The sequence below is a fragment of the Emydura macquarii genome, unplaced genomic scaffold, assembly GCF_026122565.2.
Source record: "Emydura macquarii macquarii isolate MOO-44397 ecotype Brisbane River unplaced genomic scaffold, CSIRO-AGI_Emac_v2 contig_3390, whole genome shotgun sequence".
NCBI lineage: Eukaryota > Metazoa > Chordata > Testudines > Chelidae > Emydura > Emydura macquarii.
The window spans coordinates 5,370,567-5,392,169 of NW_027133527.1; the positions used below are offsets into that span (position 1 = coordinate 5,370,567).

Consider the following 21,603-nt stretch of genomic DNA (forward strand, 5'->3'; position numbering starts at 1 on the left):
AAAACTCCAATAATACTTTATTTAATCGTGAGAGCACAGGGAACAATGAACCTGCATCATCAGGCTAGATAGATGGATGGGTCACGTCACGGAAACTTGCAGTAGCACTTCAAGTTCTCAATCCCCTAAGTAGGGACCAAGTAACTGTTTGATGACACAGAAGAAACTAACTGAAAATAAAGGGAAGACATAAGATGCTCTTTCAAAGAATAGGCATTTCATCACCTCTGAACTTTACAACCAAAGTAACAGACGAGGGGAAAGCAGTTTACATCATTACAAAAAAGTGTTATGGGCACTAACATCCAAACAGATAAGCACTTACGTGCTTTCATAGTAAAAGTAGTTTTTAATTGTGGAAGCATGACCAATGTAAAAAACTCAGCTATTGCATGGGAAATGGAGATTTAAAACTTAGGAACAATAATTTGAAAACATTACCCTTTGCAATGTATACATGCATAATATACAATCATGCAACAAGGTACACCCCTTAGAAAATAATATTCTCCCCCATTTCAGGGGATTTAGCCTGGCCCTATGAATAATGGTACAAGATCAGGTATTCAAAAATATCCTGAGTTATTTGAAAAGAAATAACCCACAGACGTTGCAGTCTGGCATCAAGCAAAGTCAGTAATAAAAGAGAAGGCAAGGAAAATTCATTTGTGGAGCCAAGACTAATGCTTCAACAGCTCCAGCTGTTTCACAGAAGCACTGCTTAAATAAAAGCAGTGTCTTGTCGCTCAAAATTAAAGAAATTAATTTTAATTTCTATTCCTATGTGCTAAAAATTAAACATGGTCTGCCATGACTGATGTGTATCAGACGCTAAGAAACTTCAGCTATGAAAGTGCACTGCAGAAAAGCTTCTTGACACTCCAAGTTAAAGCTGCTGCTAGAGTAGTTACTTGAAATGATGAACCCTTATCCCCTCTAGTTGGAATTGTCAGATGCCAAGCGGTAGGAGCAAAGCTCCTCCAGACTGCTGTCAGTCACCAAGGGAATCCCAGGAAGTAAACACTCCATACAATTCTCAACAGCTTATCCTCCTCAGTGCAGACCACTGGAAACAGATAAATGCACTTAAAGGCACTGCAGAGTAACAAAATGGTCAGTGAGCAGCAGCATCTAATGCTCCAATATGCTGTTTGTTTTGCACTAATACTATTAGCACATCCAAGAAATCAAACATGGCAGTTGTTAAATAAAACTGTGGTGAACAGAATGCCCTTTGCAGAAAGTAAAGCTTTGGACACTACAAAATGAGTTTCTTTAAAGAGCACAATTACAGAGAAGGTCAGAGGCAACTTCAAATCCCAGGTTCAACTAATCACACAGAGATCAGTCCAATTCAAGTAGTATAATTATTTCAACTTTCAGCCAGGAATATTCTTTGCTATATAAACAGCCAGGTGTTTACAGCATACATTTTAATGGTCTTATTCACCAATGTAGCAGCTTCCATCTCTCTCTCTCTCACTCTGCACCACTTATCCCCTCCATCTTTGTGGCCACCAAGAAAGCAGATTACCTGCACCAGAATATTAAGGAAACCACTATAGAGCTGTTGCCACCAATAGCAATGATCCATTTCCACCCTTTAGCTGTAGTATCTTGCAGGGTGAAAGGTGGCCACCTGCCTGACGAACCAGCCCTGTTTCTAATCAGGTGTTTAGGAAGCTAACGTTCTGGGTGTTAATTAGGTACAGGTGTAGTCCAGTGATCCCTTCACACAGCCCCTTTGGCCGGGCTGCAGTGAGTCTCCCAACGCTAACCTGCATAAGACTACTCGCCTGGCCCGCACTACACTGTCAAACCCTGTTCCAAAAAGTGCACGGGTAAGAGTGAGACTGTTTTATTGGTCTTTGCGAAAGCTAACTGATGATTCTGCTGATTGCTTGTAAGGAAGGGAATTCTTCATCCTCAATGTGCAAAGCTTTGTGGGAGGCTATGTCCTGCTGAGTCAACACTTGCTTACACGTCGGGCAGATGCAGCAGTCCAGTTCAGAAGCAGGGTCCATTTGCCAGACATTCTTTTTGTTCTTTTTGGGTTTGTTGGATGCTTGTTTCTCCTTGATTCGGAAGTCATGGTGAGCAGAAAGCAGTTCTTGCTGCTTATCTGTGTCTGGCAACAACACCAGTAACTCGTTAAAGATTTTCTTGAAGTTCTCTCCAAGCAACTCCCGGCAGCTTTGGTAATACTGTGCTGCAGAAATTAGCCCCTTCGGTTAAAAGAGAATCAGGACAATTAGCAATGAAAAGAAAGAACAAGTCTACTGACCAAGAGTGAAATTCAGCCCTCTGTACCTCTAACCACTCAACAACATCACTGTTCATTGTTGCCTCAATGCTCAGTGAGGTGACAACCAAGTAGGACTTCAAATATTTATAAGGGTGCCACTACTTACCTGTCTGAATTGCCCAGAGTGAGTTTTAAATTTATTGAATCTAGACTCATCGCTTTGAAGAAATTCCTTTATAGACTGTATTAACTGAATGTTCCTTTGCTGAAAATTCTCAGGTATCAGGTAAGATCCTTGACAGGGTTTTGGCCTACATTTGGAAAGAAAATGAATTAACATAGCATGCAATGGAAAGAGACTGCAAAATGTCTTAGATTGGTTACAATGGCCCTCGCCACTCTCTCACCATGGGGTATGCTTCCCTTTCACCCAATTACACCCGGGACTCCCATTAGTAACATACACCCCTACCGAGGAGATGCTGGAATGGCATCACCTAAGGATTAGTGTGCCTGTTCCCAGTTCTTCCTGAATGGAGAGAACACTTAAAATGCAAGTTTAATCTATTCTTGATCCAAACTGACCTAATCTGAAACACACGTCATAAACTGTGTTTACTAACATACAAGTCACAAAGCCTTGGCTATGTAGATCAATTTTTCCGGATCGACTGAGTGGCAGTGAAGACCCGCTCAATCGATCCGGAAGTCGATCTATTAAAACCACCTCCAAAAACAGCGTAGCACTGTGTTGACCGGAATGCATTTCCAGTCGGCGCAGCACAGTGGAGTGGGCATGTTAAAGGGACATAACGAAGTCGACAGGTGTTACACAAGCCACTCTGTGTAGCTTGTATAACTCTTGTTGACTGCCGCCGAATTTTGCTGGCAGTGTAGACCTGTCCCGTGTCCCCACTGAGACTAACTGGGAATTATTTACAACAGGAGATATCTGCATGAGGATGACAGTTATCTCGTTTTAGCAATCTTGACGGAAAACACACACCTGCCCCTTTTCCTGCCCTACTGCAGACATGGCCAAAGAGACCAACCTTGGAAAGCATCAGAACCAAAAGTGACATTTAGCTACTTTGTAAATTCCCCCCAAAAGCAAGTTCCCATATGCAGACAAACATTTCTTTCTACGAGTAGGTGAGTCATGGTGATCTATTTCAAGGCAGCAACATATTGCAATTACTAGCGTGGAGGCAAATTCAAGACTATGATTATTGCTCCAGCAATAAAGATTCTAATATGCCAATATGGAAGCAGAATGGAAAAAGGGGACTGATCTTCTCCAACCTCCTGCCCACACTGCAGAAGTCACTTAAACAGCATAGTGGTATCATCTGGAAACTCTACAAATCCCAGGTAATTAAAAACCCACTTTCAAATGCGGCTTGGTTTTTACGAACTATTGGTGTGAGTGTCTTGTACAGGGAACTTTCGTAAGCTTGTGCAACACTAGAAGTGGGCAGCTTGCCGTGACAGCAAGTCATGCTTCCCTTGGTGAGATGGAGTCACTAGGGTTTGTAAGGATGTCTTGCTGAAGGTTTAGGGACAAATCTAGGGGCGAATCGGAGTTGGTCCCTCTCTCCTCTCCTTCAATTGACATGTTACACCTGTTTAGATTTGCTCAGATCCATACCTGTCTAGCAAAATGCAACTCACACCTACCTCTGCCTCTCAGATTCTATCAGAGCTTACAACAGAGATCTGAATCAGGTCCTTACTTTCTTATACTGCTGGTCTCTTAAATCTCACGTGTTCAGGCCAGTTGCTCCCAAAGCAGCATGCAGTATTAAGAAGCCTTACATGTAGGAACTGAAACACAGCTTGTGTGTAAACTAACATGAATTCTCGAAGCGCCTTTACTTACTCGTTCAGAGACGTAGTGACAGGATCAGAGATATTGGTGGATGGAATAACAGTAAAACCTGGAGGTGGTTTGCTAACAGGCACTGACAGCCCCGGAGGCGGACTCTTTAAGAGCGCCACAGAGTTAAAGCCTAGATTAAAATAGCACAGAATGGGGAGGAAGTTAGTGCATTGTCTATGCTACACAGCCAATCATCTCTCAGATTCCCTCCCTCCCTTCCCCCCTTCAAAGTCTGCAGAGATGGTGTGTTGCCATTGATAAGATCCAAACAGCACAGACACAAATGTATCTGAAAATAACTAAAATTAAGGGATTAATCTGCTGGTTTACATGCCACAGATCCTAGTCACACCAAGGAGTGCTCTGAACCGGCTGATCTTTGACCCCACATGAAAGCCCTTACTCCTGATTTACTGTTTCCAAACGTGCATTGGTGGAAAACGTATTTTCCCACAATTAATATAAAGGAGAGCTTCACTCCACCTGTACCATACAACCTATATTTTCCAGCAGGCTGCCATCTGGCCTTACACATAACAGAGAGCTACACTATCAGCTGTTGATGTGTTGCCACCTTCAGGAGATGCCACTGCAGTATGGTCTTCACAAGCTGCATTAGCTGTACGAGAGAGATTTCACTACTGCAGTCTGAATAGTCTCTACCAGCTCTCAAACTCTCAGTGATGCTTTCCTCCAAAGTGTAGTATTCTTCCCTGCCATTTAAGTAATTCTTTTGATCTGGGAGAGTTCTCAGCATGGATTTTCCACTATGGAGGCACCAGGAAAGCGTTTCTGAGTGAACTGCCCTATTAGCTATAAACAGACTACATTAAACGACACAATTCTAGGGGCTTGATTTACTATTGTGGTTACTCCAGTTATAGCCCATCATAGCACCACTAAAAGCAAGGGCATTACATCAGTGTAAAACTGAAGTAACCGACAGATCAAGCCTACATTTATACTGGGATCATGCTGCTAGATACTGTTCACACATGTGAAAAGACCGACTGTCTCTCTTCCAAACTAGCTCTTGGAATACCGAAGAGCATGTACACCTGGTCTTACTCATTAGACAAGCAGTGGGGTTTAGAGGCTGGCTGCTATCTGCAACCCAAAACACCAGACAGAACACAGCAGCTCTGCTGCTGAAAGAGGCAGGTATGTCCCAACGTTTCGATGGAATTGTAAAAGGATGGGGCAGCAAGGAAGGAGTTCAATGGGGTTTGCTGGACTAAATGTTTCTACTTTACTCTCTAGCCCTGCGAGTTACAGGAAATTGTTCCCATTTTAACAGTAATTTTGGCTACCCATAGAAACCACTCCTATCTCTTGCACGTTTCACATACCCCATTTGTTCAAGCTACCGTCAGAATGGGACTGACTTTTTGCAGAGGTTACCTGGTGGTGGCATTCTAGATGGTCCCGAGCTCCCGAGCGCTGGGAAGTCTTCCTGAGATAAAGGGCATTGGTTAGTGTCTGAAGGTTTTTTAAGGCCAGGTGGCTCTTTGGATGCATTACAAATAGCTACTGATTTTTCCAAGTGACCATTCATGACAGCTGTGGATCTGTCAGGGGGCTGAAGATTTGCAGGGGTACTTGGAGTCTGCTCAGCTTCTGCCAGCTTTTCTAAAGTCGATGAAGGAGGCACGGTCTCCTCTGGCAGCTGGGGGGATGATGCTCTTTGCTTCTCAACTCCCATCTTCTTTTTCTTGCTCACTTTAGTAAAAGTCTGTGAGGTGGAAGCCACCAGCAAGGAGGATACATCAAACATTGTCGGTGTATTTCTGATCTCCTGGGTTGTCAAGCCACCGCCACCATCTTCGTCATCTGACAGAGAGAGTTTACTGCTCTTTCGGCTTCCTTTACTGCTGTACGAGGGAGCTGGTTTTTTGGCCAGCTGGTTTGAAGTGGGGCCGAGGGAAGTGATGGCTTTAACCACACTTTTATTAGAACCATTGCTCCAGGCAGATGTGATGTTAGACACTGTTTTAGCATTAGGCCTCATTTTGGACACCAGAGCCGGAAAGTCCTCCTCTTGAAAAGCTGTCTTCTGGGCAGCAACTGTGTATGTTAAAGACACCCCAGAAGCGATGGCTGGTGCTGCAGGGGAGGAAAGGCTTGGGAAGTCTTCTTCCTTCAGCTTAACTGATGCGGGCTGAGCAGGGCTGCGGGGAGGGAAAACAACACCGTGTACAGGAGTCACAAGGGCAGCACAAATCCACTGGGCAGGAAGAGCCAAACACCTAACTGCCTTTTTCCTCAAACACATTACCGCTTAGAGAAGGCGCCAAGACTCACGGCTACGGTGGGTAAAATTAAAATGCGTGTGCGCTTACAAACAAGTCACGTGTGACAAAAGCCCTCCCTGAGAGGTATCACACTGCAAGTCGTGTGTGACTTCGGCAGCACGCTGCCTGGGCCCGGACCTGCACCCCGCCTCAGACGCCTTGCATTGCAGAACGGTTCACAGCAGAAGCAACCTCAAGCTTTCGAGGGGCACTCCAGCAGCCACCCGCTTTGAGAGGATCGCCCAGTCACCCCGTTAGGGAACACCACTGGCTTCAGAGGAAGATGCATGTCCACACTCCCCCAGTACCTGCCGACTGACAATCTACTGGAGATAAACTGCAGGGTTAGAAGAGGAGTAGTGGTCCAAGAGGAGGGGATTATTTTTGGATCAGGCAAGACACGGGAAGTGACAGCCTACACCTTCTCAAGCAGCCCCACTGAGGCCTTGTGGGTGGTTTGTGTAGCCAGAGTTTGGGGGAAGGAGGAGTAATTTCTCAGAAATAACTGGACTTCAAATTATCGGTAGAACTATTATCTGCCAAACTCAGGACCCACGAGAGCTTATCAAACAGCTTTCACTTTGCTGGGATCGTGCACAAAAAACTTACCGCTGCAGAAGCCCTGCTGCTGAACCAACTGCCGGAAAGTTATTGTGGCTTAAAGCACCATTGGCAGCTGCTTCTTTTGGAACTTTGAGAAAAAGACCAAAGAAATGCTTTTAGCGAAAATGTATGAATTCTGGCAACTATCAACAAGCATCAGAACACAATAACTAGCTCTGGTTTGGTACTTTATGATGCTGTTAACTGGATATTCTAATCCAGAAAAACAGACGGGCACTTTAAAGTAATGTAAAAAATGCACTTTTTCATTCTGATAACTACATTCTAGTTCCACCATGCCCTGGGTTTAACTTGCAGCACATCAGGTAGTCAAGAAGAGTGACACTAAGCCATTGGTTTATGTATGACAAGCTTGATTCTTAACGTCAGATATAATCCAAATAAATAGAGATGTTAATGCCATACAAGTCTTCAATGCATTTTATGATACTGTACTTCTTGAGCACAAAAACACCGACCAGAGTGGGGAGCGTTCAGCTTTCCAACAGGACCAGGCACATCTGCCTTCAAGGTCTTTCCATTCACAGTCTTCAGTTTGTTTTACAGTATTTATGTTTTAAATTCACGTAACAGGAACGTTTTACACATAGGTTACAGAATGACATTAAAACACCAGTGCTTAGTATAGAATATTTAAAGCCCAAAATGTCCTCACTTGAAAAATACCACGTGGCAGGCCTTAGCTTTCTGATTCTAGCAATTTTACACCAATATTGGAAATTAACTTCTTCACAACAAGGGAGACATCCCAGCTAAGTGCCATCTAAACCTGCCAGTATCCGTAGGCCATCGCAGGATATCGTGCACACTTTGGTTTGATTATATTGGGCTGCACAGCACATCACATGTCGTTTAGTTGTTTAAGTATTGCCGCCCAGATCCATTTTAAATATAAATACACAGCTGGAATCCCAGCACAAGGAATTACATTCAGACATGTTTCAAGGTGGGCTAGCTGTATGGGACTAAATCTCCAGATGATTGTGGACACTAAAGCGAACAACTCGTTCAATGCGTTCCACAACCAGTCACACCTTCGCAAGGCTGATCCTAGGCCTGCTAGAATTCTCTACAGCCAACAGAACATGCACCCAGCTAACCTGTGGTTTCAGTTGAAGGCTTTGCCATTCGCTTAGTGTTGGGCAGTTCTGGATCCCTCAGTTCTTCTTTTTTGCCTCGACTGCCATCCTCTTTTTCCTCTACTTGTTTCTTTTCTTCTTGCCGTTTTGCTGCTACTGATGCCCGGACTGCTGCTGCAATGTCTCGATCTTCTTCCTCCCTGGAGGACAGGACAGGTTTTTTGTCAAACAAAAAGGTCTAATGGGCTTGTAAGTACCGTTGTCTCACTCCAACTGTCACCTTCAAATTTCACATTCAAACCACTTTATGTCAACTGCCTTTTGCTGCCACCTGCTGGGGAAGGTTGCAAGTGAAACTCGACTTAATTCATATCGTCATATCCAGGTTCAGGCTGTGGTGGAACAGGCAACATTCATCCACTGGACTTTTAAATTCCACGTATGGTGATAACTAATATCTAAATACAGTGGGAACCAGGATGAGAATATCAAAAGATGCATGGTAACACTAGTCTCTCCCATTCATTTTCAATGTATGAAAACCTCATTTGTTAGTCCAAGTAACTCAGTGTAATATGGTTCATCATGAACTTCCACTGCATGCAAAAGAGCCACGTGTGACACACCAACGTATATGGTGCTTGGAGATGGATTTTCCCAGTGATGTTACTGGTAACAAACGAACCACTGATTGCCCAGAAAGTAAGAAAAAAAAAATAGACACACAGGAGGTATAAAGCTCTTAGATGTCGTGTGGATGAAAGGAGACATAGAAGTGCAGTTTAATTGCAATACTTAACCCTCTTCTTTTTCCAAAGCACTCAGTCTGGCCAACCAGAGATCTGTTAGTTCAATAAAAAAGCATGGTCCTTAGAACAGAAACTTAATGATTGCCCAAACCTAAAACGGTCCGCTAAGCCTGTAAAGGCATGTCCATTACTTCAGAAAATCCTACTTAGAAAAGTTAGGAATGAAAACAATGATCTTAAAGCCAGAAAATTCTCAACTGCACTACCCTAAATGTTGGAGAATTCAGGAAAGCTTTAAGATTACAATGCACATCTCCTTTGGCAAGTGCAGAAAGTGGAAATTGCTTTTAAAATACTTTTAACTGTATACACGTGGTGTTCAGACTTTGAATGAAAACTAGTCACATCCTTATCTAAGGACTTGGTACTGCAGCTTCCTCAATTTCCTCACTTCCCTCCTGTCCTCTCACCGAAGTACCATCATAGAAGTGTAGGACTGGAAGGGACCTCGAGAGGTCATCTAGTGCAGTCCCCTGAACTCAAGGCAGGACTAAGTAATAACCAGACCACTCCAGACAGTGTTTGTCTAACCTGTTTTTAAAAACCTCCAATGACAGAGATTCCACAACCTCTTTGGGAAATTTGTTCCAGTGCTTAACTACTTTGACAGTTAAGAAGTTTTTCCTAATGTCCAACCTAATCCTCCCTTGCTGCAATTTAAGCCCATTGCTTCTTGCCCTATCCTCAGAGGTTAAGAACAATAATTTTTCACCCTCCTCCTTGTAACAACTTTTATGTTCATGTTCAGAATTGTTATGTTCCACTCAGTCCTTTCTTCTCAAGACTAAACAAATCCAATTTTTCTATCTTTTCTCATAGGTCATGTTTTCTAGACCTTTAAATCATTTTTGTTGCTCTCTTCCGGACCTTCTCCAATTTGTCCACATCTTTCCTGAAGCATGGTGCCCAGAACTGGACACAATATTCTAGCGGAGTCCTTATCAGTGCAGAGTAGAATGGAAGAATTACTTCTGGAGTCTTACTTACAACACCCCTGCTGATACAGCCCAGAATGATATTAGCTTTTTTTTTTTTTTTTTTGGCAAGCGTTTAACACTGTTGACTGATAGTTAGCTTGTGATCCCCCGTAATTCCCAGATCCCTTTCCACAGTACTCGTTCCTAGGCGGTCATTTCCCATTTTGTATGTGTGCAACTGATTGTTCCTTCCTAAGTGGAGGACTTTGCATTTGTCCTTATTTAATTTCATCCTATTTACTTCGGACCGTTTCTGCAGTTTGTCCAGATCATTTTGAATTTTAATCCTACCCTCCAAAGCACTTGCAACCCCTCCCAGCTTGGCATCGTCTGCAAATTTTATAAGTGTGCTCTCTGTGCCATTATCTAAATCACTGATGAAGATATTGAACAGATCCGGACCCAGAACTGATCCCTACGGGACCCACTCAAAATGCCCTTCCAACTTGACTGTGAACCACTGATAACTACCCTCTGGGAACAGTTTTCCAACCAGTTATGCACCCACCTCACAGTAGTGCCGACTCTTTATAACTTTGTATCATTTAAGAGGGAAGCAAACATTTCCCCGTCAGCAGTATGTTCTACAGCACACTGTGCCACTCACCTCTTGTATCTCCAGCTCCCTCTTCTGTTTTGCTGCCCTCCTCGGAGTCCCGATCTACTTGGTCGTCCTTGTCTGTTATATCTGTCGACTTCATCATAGTCCTCTCCACCTACAACACCTGAGCAGGAGACATGTCCAATCATTCTCAAATTATTTTTCTAATCCAGGAACATAACACCATCCCTCCATATGTGATTGAAAGACACTAAAATATATTAGTACAAAAGGACCTTGCCTGACTCTGAAGTACCAAACACTGATTTCATAAACCATCTAGCCTTGACCATTATTGCATTAAAATGCATTTGGCAGTATATGGATTCCATATATTACAGGATTGTGATCCAAGTTTAGTGCAAATTTCATCTTGATGTGCAGAGACTTCCATGTACAGCTTCCGGTAAAGTAAAGAATATGAATGAATTTGCATACTCTTAAAACCGGAGGTACCTCTCTGGGTACCATGGTTATCACTGGCAATTCTAAGGAAGGTCAGAAAGTCAGCCATGAAAATAATGCCCTTATTTTGAAAAGGGACATAGTCAGTTTTCAGTCCTCAAATGACCAATTTACACCATTTTCTGAAAACTTTCAAAGCATTAAGAAATAAGAATGTATTTCTGGCAACTTATTCTTTCCAGTCTGACTTACCCTCATTCCTCCGTTGATGCCTGGGAGCATAGTTGAACTGAAGATCTATCTGTCGGTTCTGTCTGGCCTCAGCCCTGTTTTTACTGTGGCAGGATGTTTTGTGTGCTTTGTAATCTATTTCCGTACGGAAAGCATGAGTGAACTGTTCTGTACTGCACTGCCCCTCTTCACAAAGGAAGTGCTTTTCACGGAAGTGTTCACGAAGGTATTCATAATCACTGGGAAGAAGTCCGACATTGATTGGTTAGTTCACTGATGCAGTCAGCTTAAAAGAATCGTTCACTCTTTAAAAACACTTGAGTGTTGTCACTCCATTTTGCAAACTCCAGAATAGCGACCGTATGTATGTCAAGACACAGAACAGTTTAATGCATGTCTCTGAGAAGTTAAACCAAATTCACTGCATGATGCCTCACTGACACATCAGCCCTGCGTAAAAAGCCCTCCATAAAAGGAACTTGATTCAAGCCTATTTTTCCCAAAATAAATCTTATACCACTGGCTATTATGGGCTTACATAGCACAGCTGCAGAAATTGCCAGAGTCCATCCCTTACTGCAGAATTGCGCTCTAGAATCTAATTTTTTTTTTTTAGCCTTCAACTGTGAAGAAAACCTGAAAAGCATGAACTGAATATAAATGGATGAAGGGCTGTCTGAAACTGCAGACCGTCTGAAGCAAGTTCTCATATACGTGAACTGTCTCATTCATCTCAGTGCGTTACCGTGCAGCCCTAAAGATGACAGTTTAAATGTCTATAGTTAAAATGATCTGAAGTGAAATCATCATCAGAAACATCCATCTGATGTGTTTGTCTAATAATCCTAAACTATCCAGCATGTCTTCCTAAGTCTCAATGGCTAATTTCCCAAATATGGCTCAATATGGCTTCAGGCTTCCCCCATGAGAATTAAGTACCAGCAAATTCACTTAAAACTGAAAGTGAGGGGGCAGTAATAAACACATTGATTTTAAACACAAAAATAGACAGCAGCTGCTGCACTGATTAAATATTTCTTTACAAACCTCCCTTCCTTTATTAAATGTACATGTAAATGTAGCCATAGCAGCTCAGCATTTTCAAGCTGCCACTGAGGACTGCTGCTGAGTTTGGCAGGATTGCCTCTTGGCACAGCATTTAGGGCCAATTCACTACACAGTGCATGGTGCGATCAGTATTTCTAATTCATACACACAGTTTTATACAACTTTGAGATCTCAGTGGCTCAGTTTGCATGGATGTAGCTCTAAGCAACGCACACAGCCCATTTTCAGTACAGCATGTCTCTGTTAGCTTCACAAGAGACAAGCTGCTGAACAGGTGAAAAAGGTGGATCTGTCAGTCCCAGGGTCACATCCTCACTGAAAATTCAAACCAAAATCAAAACCAATCTGCTCACACTTTTGCGCTGGATGCCTTTGGACATCCCACTTTCAGAGACGGATAGCAGATGCAATCACCTTTGCAGAAAGATTTTTATCTTAAACTGAATTAAAAGAAACCCAAGTCAACCAGTCTCACAAACCTGTAATATTCCTGAGCACCGTCTGAATCACAGAAATGGCAGAAATAGTGATCTCGTCTCAAGTGTTTCAGCAACTCGTCGTTGTCTAAGTAACGTTCATCACAGAATTTACACAGGGGATGCCCACGATGAGATGTGTCGTCTGGGTCCCCATGTATTCGATGTCGAGCAAGGTCCTTGCGGGAATACCACTTACGTTCATAAGTAAAGATCTTAAAGAAAGAAAGAATTACCTCATGTTAATAGAGAACTGCGCAGTTCACTGATGGAGTATAAATATATATATATTTATATTTAAAATAGAATCCAGACTGAAAGTCTTAGATTTCCTTAATTAACCAATTTATGACAAGTGGTGCTTATAAAATGCTACAAGTCACTCAAACAGAATTGGTCGGAGGGAAGAAATTTCTATTGGGTCATTGATTCCATTTCTCCACGGTGTCCTCCACTTCATTCTGCCTCTTCCTCTCCAAAAAGTATCCTACAAATTTACATTGACACAGATTCCCATGTGATGAAGTCTCTTTTCCTCAGCCCTAAAGCACATTTTTTATGGCTCACCTTCAGGTGTTTAACACACAGTTTACAACAGAAGAGCTCGTGCTGTTTTCTCATGTGCTGTTCCAACTCCACAATAGTGTTGAATGGCCGCACATCTGGACATAGAGGGCATTCATGCTGCAGTAGTTTCCTAAGGAACAAAGATATTCAAAGGTTTATCAGAGTTACTTCAAATGCTCTCCCAAAAACCTACACATCAGAAAAACGTTTTATTAGCAACCGAGTAACTTTCTTTTTTGCTGTCAAAGCACTTTCTAATTCAAAGAGGTTAGGATTATGTTGATTCCAAAAATACCCTCCATCATTCCAGGAACAGAACTGAAGTAAACTATGTGGCAGGTTGAATATCAGGAGGGGTGCTGTATAGACACTGCTTGAAAAGTGATACAATACTAGAGAGTACAGCCTATGAACGGGCTGGAATGTGTGAGAGGATTCTAGCACAAAGATGTGTTCTCAATTTCCGCCAACAGTAATTATAAGAAGTTTGTAGTTTAATTTGTGATTTGTTCAAATCCAATCAAATTAAATCTCTTCGGCTGGCAACAACTTCATGCAATATTATATCTACATGATATAGGCGAACAGTGACCTCGTCTGCAGCTAATTCAATATGAGAGTAAGGGAAAAAAAAAAAAGAAGAGCCCTTGTACTGAAAGAAGAAACAAGTAAAGCACCATTCTCTACAGTGATAGCAAAAGCACAGGCCTGGCTATTAGGGAAGAGCTTAATGGGTTAGCCCCTGACTCTCATGCTGCAGCTATTCATGGCATTCAGAAACCTCAGTGACAAATCATTAGGTTTGGCTTTCAAAAAAATGTGACATTTCCAACCAGACACATCATTACAAAACGCAACCGCTCAGAGCAAACTTCTTTAATCAAGCAGAATGTATTTCCTACTTATCCCGGAGTCACTTACTAATAATAGGAGGCATTAAGCAACATATTTCTGGGAACACTTAATACAGTGGAACCTTGATTAACCAAATCTTGCTCAACTGAAAACTTCTCTCGCAGTTAGTATAGCAAAAGCTCACAGCATACTTCCATTTTCCATTCTAAGTCAGAAGGCCACCAAACCCACTATCCAATCCAGCAAATGCCAAGCCACAGGAGAATACTGTTGCACCTCCAGAGTCCCATTCTTGGACCAAATAGGGCAGAATGCATTGCATTAGTTGCCAAGAAAAAGCACTGGTTGCATTCACTCCCCAGTCCTATGCCCTTCCATGTCCCAACTCCCATCACTTTTCTTTCCATCTAGCTGATTTCCCTCCTAACTGAATCCACACAAAAACCCCCAAACAAACATGGAACTAACATGACGTTTGCTGCCATCCCATTGTTCATTCTGCTTGTGTTACACCACTTCCCTCCACTTGTGTCTGTGTTGTCTAGTTAGCTATTCAAGACAGACTGTAAGTATATATCTACTACACTGTGTGAGGCACTGTACAAACACAATGAGGCCCCATTCTTGGTTGGTTTTTAAGCATTACCATAATAAATCATGTGATGATGTTGTTCTTACGAACACATACAGCACCAATATAAGGAGGAGAGGTCACTCACAGCATCTTGCTCATGGCCACAGGTGGGAAAGAGGCAAAAGTGACTTTTAATGGTAAGTCACAGCTTCTATATTAAGCAGCTGAAGACCTAGGATTTCAGACTTAAGTATGTGTCCATTTTGCAGCCCCAGGTCCCTTGCACACTTCCAGGTACACATGTTCAATTTTCTCCATTCTACAGCATGGTACAAAATATACACATTGCAAAGAGATTTCCACAAACTGAGTCTGCACTATTTTACCTAAGGGCACCATGCACTTCCTGTTACATGTTGAGGACAAGAGGCAGAGATGTCATGTTAAAACCCCAGACCACTTGCTGTGAACACTTGCCTGGGGCCCTTTTTCTAATCGGATTGCCCTCATCTTTCTGAACAAACTCATTATAGCCAGAAATCAACTGCAGATGCCAGGGTTGTTAGGCTAAGGCGAAACCACAGCTATAATCAATCAAGGTCATCTCCTAGAGGGTCTTCCTGTACCAAAGCCCACTGCTCAGATGACCCAAGAGAAAAGGAAGGGAAAATATAATAATGCTAGGAAGGAGAGGGGGATGCTATGTTTTACCTATACAGTGCAAAAACTTTTCCATCAGCAAAATAGATGTCGTATTTCTTCTCATGCTGCAGCTGGTTGATTGGTATTGTTGAAAAGGATGCAAGCTTCCTTCCAAAGACCACCTACAGACCACAAACAGGAAAGATTAGAGAAAGCACATATGAAGTTGTATGTTATTTTGGTCTACACGCGATCACTGTTATGAGCTAAACTTCTTACGAATACTGGTAAGTGTGTATTGGATCCTAGACGTACTGAACACTATTTCCCACCCCACTCCCCATGTGCTGCTGGGAGATAATACAGTGAACTTCTGTCATACAAGTGATCAATGACATAAGCCAGAGGCTCATCAAGGAAACAAACTAACAAGAGCCAATGAGAAAAAAATACAGAACAAAAACTGTAAGGATTAGTAAATTCAGATGTATCTTGTGTGTAATTATTGTTTACAAAGAAACAAGCAGCCCAGTAAAGAGGAAACATATTCTCTCCCCTCCTAAACAGCCAGCAAGAAACAGAGAAACATAAAAGAATCACACCAGTAACGCAACAGTCAGATTCACCTGCCCTGGTTCAGACAGGTTACAGCAGATAATCTCTAATTGTTTTTCAGTTGACACTAGGACTGCTATCGTTCATGAAATACCTCACAATAACTCCTCAATAGCAGCTCTGAGGTACGGTGTGCGCCTGTAGCAGTCTACTGGCTTCTTCCAAAGTAATTTCATTTAACCAAAACAGTCATCTCCATGACATATCCCTAAATGTGCATATGACTCAAACGAGCATGGCCTGTTTTCCTACTCCATTATACACTACACTGTCATTCATCTTTAAACCTACTTTCATCTGCCCCCAACACTCGGTTGATTCTATGACCCCATTACTTTTGTCACTTCAGTCTGCATTAATCAATGTCACCCGAGGACATTTAGTCATATCAGCTTTTCTAGCTGCTTTTCCTGATCACACACAAACACTATGCCACTAACAGACCTAGTCTATGAAACAACCCACTTGTAGTGCAGATAGCCCCACTTACTTTTCTGCACAGCTCATTTGCAACAATCGATCTTGATATTTTTTTTTCTTTGGACACAGAACATTACTACAGGTGGGCTAACAAAGGAGTCTATAGCCACTGAAAAACAAAGAGGATATCTGAAGCAAATATAAGTGAGGAAGGATGGCCCAATGGTTAGGGCACTAGCCTAAGATATGGGAGACCCAGATTCAACTCCTTGCTCCATCACAAACTTCTTGTGTGACCTTGGGCTAGTCACTTAGCCTCCCTGTGCCCCAGTTCAACCTCACCTCACAGGGGTATTGTGAGGCTAAATACATTAAAAACTGTGAAGTGCTTTGAGATCTACTGATGAAATGTGCGATATAAAAGCCAGGTATTATTATTATAATAAAAGGATTGTTTTAAATAATTCAAATGGGTGAAAGACAGCGTTAAGGAACAAAAGGTGAGCCCACGACATATAGTAATTACAACAAACAATTACTACAAAACGGAACAGATGCAAAGGTCAACGTCCTGTCCACATGGCTAAAACCAGCTGGTTTCAGCAAAGACAGAAGTATATCAGTTTGCTTCTCCACTGGACAGTGGCCATAATAAGCAGCAGCAGCAGCAGCAAACTGGATGCTACAACTATAGGGTCTATCCCTGCAAGCATGTTTAGATGACAGGTTATAACCTAACCTACAGATTATAGGCTGTTTCCTTGCTGATCAGTTCACCCTAAGTTACAGATGCACTACATGTGTACACAGTGGTACTCCACATCATATTCAGCCTCAGGCAGGGTGAAGAGGACCAACAGAAAAGGTACCACCACATCAGAGAGGTAGGCACACAAGTCTTAGTCAGCCGAAGAGGTTCCAGTCTGTCTGCAAATGCAGTTAGAAGGAACTCGGGCCGCTGGAACAGCACAACCTCTTTTATAACCTGGCCCTCAGAATGAGAACGAGAAGGGAAGGGCGAAGAGAGCGCTCCACCGTCCAAGCTGCACTGCCAGCGCATCTCAGGAGTAGGAATACATAGAGGCTACTCAGACCTTATTTTCATCCCAGGCCTTGACACAAACCCAGAGGATTATTCAAATGTCCAGAAACCACTATGGACCAAGACAAAGCTATTATCCATTTTCTAAAATATCTTCCCCAGCAACATTACCTTCTACTCCCCCTAAGCTTCTTTGCAGGAGACTCGTCTTTCCACTATCACCTTCATTGAAATGTTATGTTCTGAAATATGGCAGTTTAACATCAAATAATCATTTCTCTTGCACCTGCTGTTTGTTTAACTTCATGTTCCATAGTGGTGACCATCACTAAGTGAATGTAGAATGTCTACCTTTACTCACTCTCCTATTTCATGTACTGTACTTAAACTCTTTGTTCTCATTCCACCATGTGAATACGATCACATGCACTAGACTCAACACATATTTACCAAGCTGCATTTCCTCAGCCCCCATCCTAGCTGCCCTCCATGTGGATTAAAACAAGATCTTCAACCATCAGAGTACAACAAGACAAAGAGAGCTGCAGAAGAAGGACGTAGTCTGGATAAAAATTAGCATCATATCAATATCCCTAAATAGGATTTTAAATACATTGGTCTGGCATTCTATACTGTTGTTAACAAGTTTACATAGTATTGAGAAAAAACAAACGATGGACAAACTCTTGGTCTCTTATGCACGTGGACAAAAATTCTTCACATTGCTAAAATGATTAGAGCGATTGAAGAGTGGCCAATCCAAACAGTTTATTTGGGAGGAGCTCTTCCATTGACAAGGAAAACACAACTGCTCATACTTCGTTTCCTAACACCCACAATTCATTTTTAGAACACCATTTCTATCATTCAATTCTAGTGTTAATTCTTATTCCTTAAATGGCTCATATCTCTCCCTGTGTCAGCACTGCACAAATTATACAAAACATTTTGAAGGCTGATAATTTTTAAGTGTGAATTTAACATTCTTGAAAAACAGCTTGCAGCTCTAGAAACCGAAGTCTTGTCTATAGCACAGGAAGCATTAGAGCAAGCTTCTCCATGCTGCCCCATCAAGGTGCCTCAACTCTGACCCAGTGAATCTACCCTTCCCGATAAGAAGAATGTTGAGTCTCCATCCATCTTTTTGACTTGTCTACTGAGACTGCCAATGAAAAGTGTTAATCACAGTATTCTTAGTGAGGTGGACATTTTTCTTTGGAAATTGGACTGAGATCCTTCAAACTCATTCCACGTCAGTCATCAGATGGTCATTATGAACCATGGCTGCATTCAAACCTCCAACCTAGAAGCGGACAACTGATCAGTTCCCTGGCACTTCCAGTCTTCCAAGATTATATTTTTAATATTATGCAAAGGGAAGTGCCTACTGATACTGACACGCTGAGAAAAGTAGATGGAAAATACACTAAATCTAACATCAAGCGAGGACGGTAACAGAATAATGGAGTAGATTTGAGTAAAAATCTGAACCGTAGACAGGAAGGGCAGTCCAGTGGCTGGAAGGGAATTAAGTCTGCAAAAGTGGAGAACTGGGAAAGAATGGAGCAACCATGACTGCAAAGAATGTAACAGGCATGAGTGGCAAGTAGTTTCTGCCATGGGAGAATATCAGCCTCTTCAGGGCCAACTACCTTCGAAGTTCAGTAGTTCAATATGGTTCTGATATCTTTTAACTCCACAACTACATACCAGGATGACGTGGACAAATTAGAAGTTTGTTGAGAAGAGAGGCAGAAATTCAGAAGACGTTTGTTGGGTAGCAGAAAGCTTTAAACAGAGCTTTAAAAAAAGAAGCTGCTCCAAAGTCACACTGCATAAATTCACGGGTCAGAAAACACAACACATTTTGTTGTCTCAGTATGTACATTTTAAGTAATAATAAAAAAAGGATATTGCACCACTGAAGGGTGAAGCATTATCTAGATTACTTTTGGCACTGACACAGAAATAATCTCTTCCTCTTTGAAGAACTGGAGGGGGAGAAAGTTTTCTTATGTTTAAAAAATGAGCTTGTTTGCCACCTTGCTACATTCTTGCTTCCCTTCCAAGCTCCAGATAGACTCTCAGACTCTGCAACTGGATAACTGGATCCAGCTGACTTGCTCTTGCATGTTACAGTAGGATTTTGCAGTATTGATTTGTAAAGAAGGGGTAAATTTAATCATATAAAAGCACACTAAATAAAGTTCAGATAAGGTTTTTCCTTTTTTAAAGAAAGCACTGCTCAATCCTCCTAACAGAAGGAGCTGAAAAAGCAGATACATCAACATCATGATGTTCTGTAATTCAGGACTTGAGCAAGTCCAGACAGAGCATGTAAAACACCTTCCCCCAAGCTTAAAATCAGAGCAAGAATCCAGCAAGATGACAGACAGACTTATTAATATCTTCTTAATACTAACAGAGAACAAGGGCAGGTTTACTTAGACATTTGAAATAAAAATCAAAGAAGAGAAATAATCTCTTCATACCTTGCTCTTCAATACACTCCTCTTTGCACCCTGAACTGCAGTTGCATCACTAGGACAGAGCCCAAGGCTTGGCAATATACCCAGGAGTGACACTAGAAAGCTTTTTTCTATTTGAAAGACATCAAAAGGATTTCTCTCCACCTACAGATCTGATTTAGCCATGAACTATTCCAGGATCCATCGTCTCTACAGTCCGACCTCCAGCACAAATTAATTTGTTCACCCTTTCAGTGGCCCACAGAGGCAGAATCCATGTCCAGAACAGTGGCAGCTGTATGACTGTATGGAGCTGCACCACCAATCCCTTCTATTCAAGTTTGTTTTAAACAAGCTGACAGAGTACAGAAGTAAACTTTATGGTCAGGGTTTCTACAACTTCCTGAGTCCTGACACACTAATTCCCAAATTGGTGGTTTTGTTAGTGAGACAGAATGAGAAACCTCCCTTCCTCAAACTAAATCGGCTTTTGTACTACTGTGTGTCTTGGTCGCTAGGGTGTTACCAGACAAACAGGGTGGGTCTGGCTCTCCACCCTCTCTACGTAAGGCGATCTTTGCTCTTTATTACATTAATTATCTCTTATAGTTGTGACAGCTTCAAACACCAAGTAGAACAAACAGATGGTCTCTGGAAGGATAAATAATACTTAGCCCTTCTCCATGGGAACATGTTGCCATATTTAGCAAGCCCGGATTCTCCACATTGGGTCAACCCATTGATCTCTCTGGGCTCCTCGGCCGGCCGGCAGCTGCGAAGAACACTGGACAACTCGAAGGAAGTTGCGGTGTCCTCGCTAGCACCGGGCTGGCGGTGCGGTGCGGTGCGTGGTGCGGACCCCCCACCCGGCATTCCCCCCCCACCCCTGCAGAGATGGGGGGGGGTGCGCTCGGCGATGCAGAAGCTGAATGCCCCAAAGGTTTCGTCCCATGTTCCACAATCCTCCCCTCCCCACCCCCACACACAGATCCACACACCCCCAGATCCCCCCTACACACACACAGAGATCCACACACCCCCAGATCCTCCCCCCCACACACACAGACCCACACACACCCAGACCCACACACTACTTGCTTGGAGCAGAACCGAGCCCATGCGATGGCCGGGGACTGTCTGAACTGCCCCCGGAACAGCGTTAAAAACCAAAGCAGCTGCTTTAGTGACAGCGCCTTCAGCTTCCCCCCGCAGCGGGCCGGGCCGGGCCGGGCCGAGCCGAGCCGGGCCGGACAGTGGAAACCACACCCTGCCCAGCCACGCACAGGCTCCATCCTTGCCCAGGGGACCCTCCCCCCCCGGCTCCCCCCAGCCCCGGCCCCCCACACCGGGGCCCCGGCCCGGCCCGCCTCACCTGGCCCAGCTCCTCCCGGCACACGGCGCAGTAGCGCACCCCGCACAGCGCCCTCATCCGCACCGAGCAGCGGTAGCAGATCGGGTGGTCGCAGCGGCCCAGCGCCACCACCTCCAGCTCCCCGCAGCACAGCACGCACAGCCCGTCCGGGGGAACCGGAGCCACCGCCGGAGACGCGGCCATGGCGCCCCGGACACGCCGCGGCCTCTAGGCCCCAGCCTAGCAACCGGCCCGGAGCATCGAGATCCGGCCTAGAGCGCCCCTCTCTCCGGCCGGCGCTCCAACCATAGAGATCCGGGATTCTGGCCTAGAGCGCAGTCCTCCTGTCTCCCACTTCCGGGCGCAACGCCTCGCCTAACCATA

At 43.4% G+C, this 21,603-nt stretch overlaps 1 protein-coding gene across 2 annotated transcripts; it reads right to left on the reverse strand.

Annotated features, from left to right (window-relative positions):
* Positions 1-21,513, reverse strand: ZNF598 (zinc finger protein 598, E3 ubiquitin ligase). Of its 2 annotated transcripts, XM_067534259.1 has the most exons (13): positions 21,241-21,513; positions 15,393-15,505; positions 13,253-13,382; positions 12,689-12,900; positions 11,163-11,380; positions 10,512-10,629; positions 8,919-8,960; positions 8,140-8,318; positions 7,025-7,106; positions 5,526-6,292; positions 4,125-4,254; positions 2,412-2,556; positions 1-2,225 (listed from the first exon to the last, which is right to left on the reverse strand). In XM_067534259.1, exons 1-13 carry the CDS (start codon positions 21,421-21,423, stop codon positions 1,878-1,880), a joined length of 2,667 nt encoding a protein of 888 aa, XP_067390360.1. In that variant the 5' UTR covers positions 21,424-21,513; the 3' UTR covers positions 1-1,877. The 2 variants fall into 2 exon arrangements, with proteins under 2 accessions (XP_067390360.1, XP_067390361.1); XM_067534260.1 differs by lacking the exon at positions 8,919-8,960 and having other exon boundaries at positions 21,241-21,512.
* Between the last annotated feature and the right edge of the window lie 90 nt (positions 21,514-21,603).

Excerpts from the sequence above, each read along its gene's own strand:
- ZNF598 (XM_067534259.1), bottom strand. The coding sequence starts at position 21,423 with ATGGCCGCGTCTCCGGCGGTGGCTCCGGTTCCCCCGGACGGGCTGTGC. Across the intron at positions 7,107-8,139 it reads GCCTTCAACTGAAACCACAG|TTCCAAAAGAAGCAGCTGCC; the intron begins GTTAGCTGGGTG and ends TTTTTCTCAAAG. Across the intron at positions 4,255-5,525 it reads ATCTAGAATGCCACCACCAG|GCTTTAACTCTGTGGCGCTC; the intron begins GTAACCTCTGCA and ends ATTTTAATCTAG.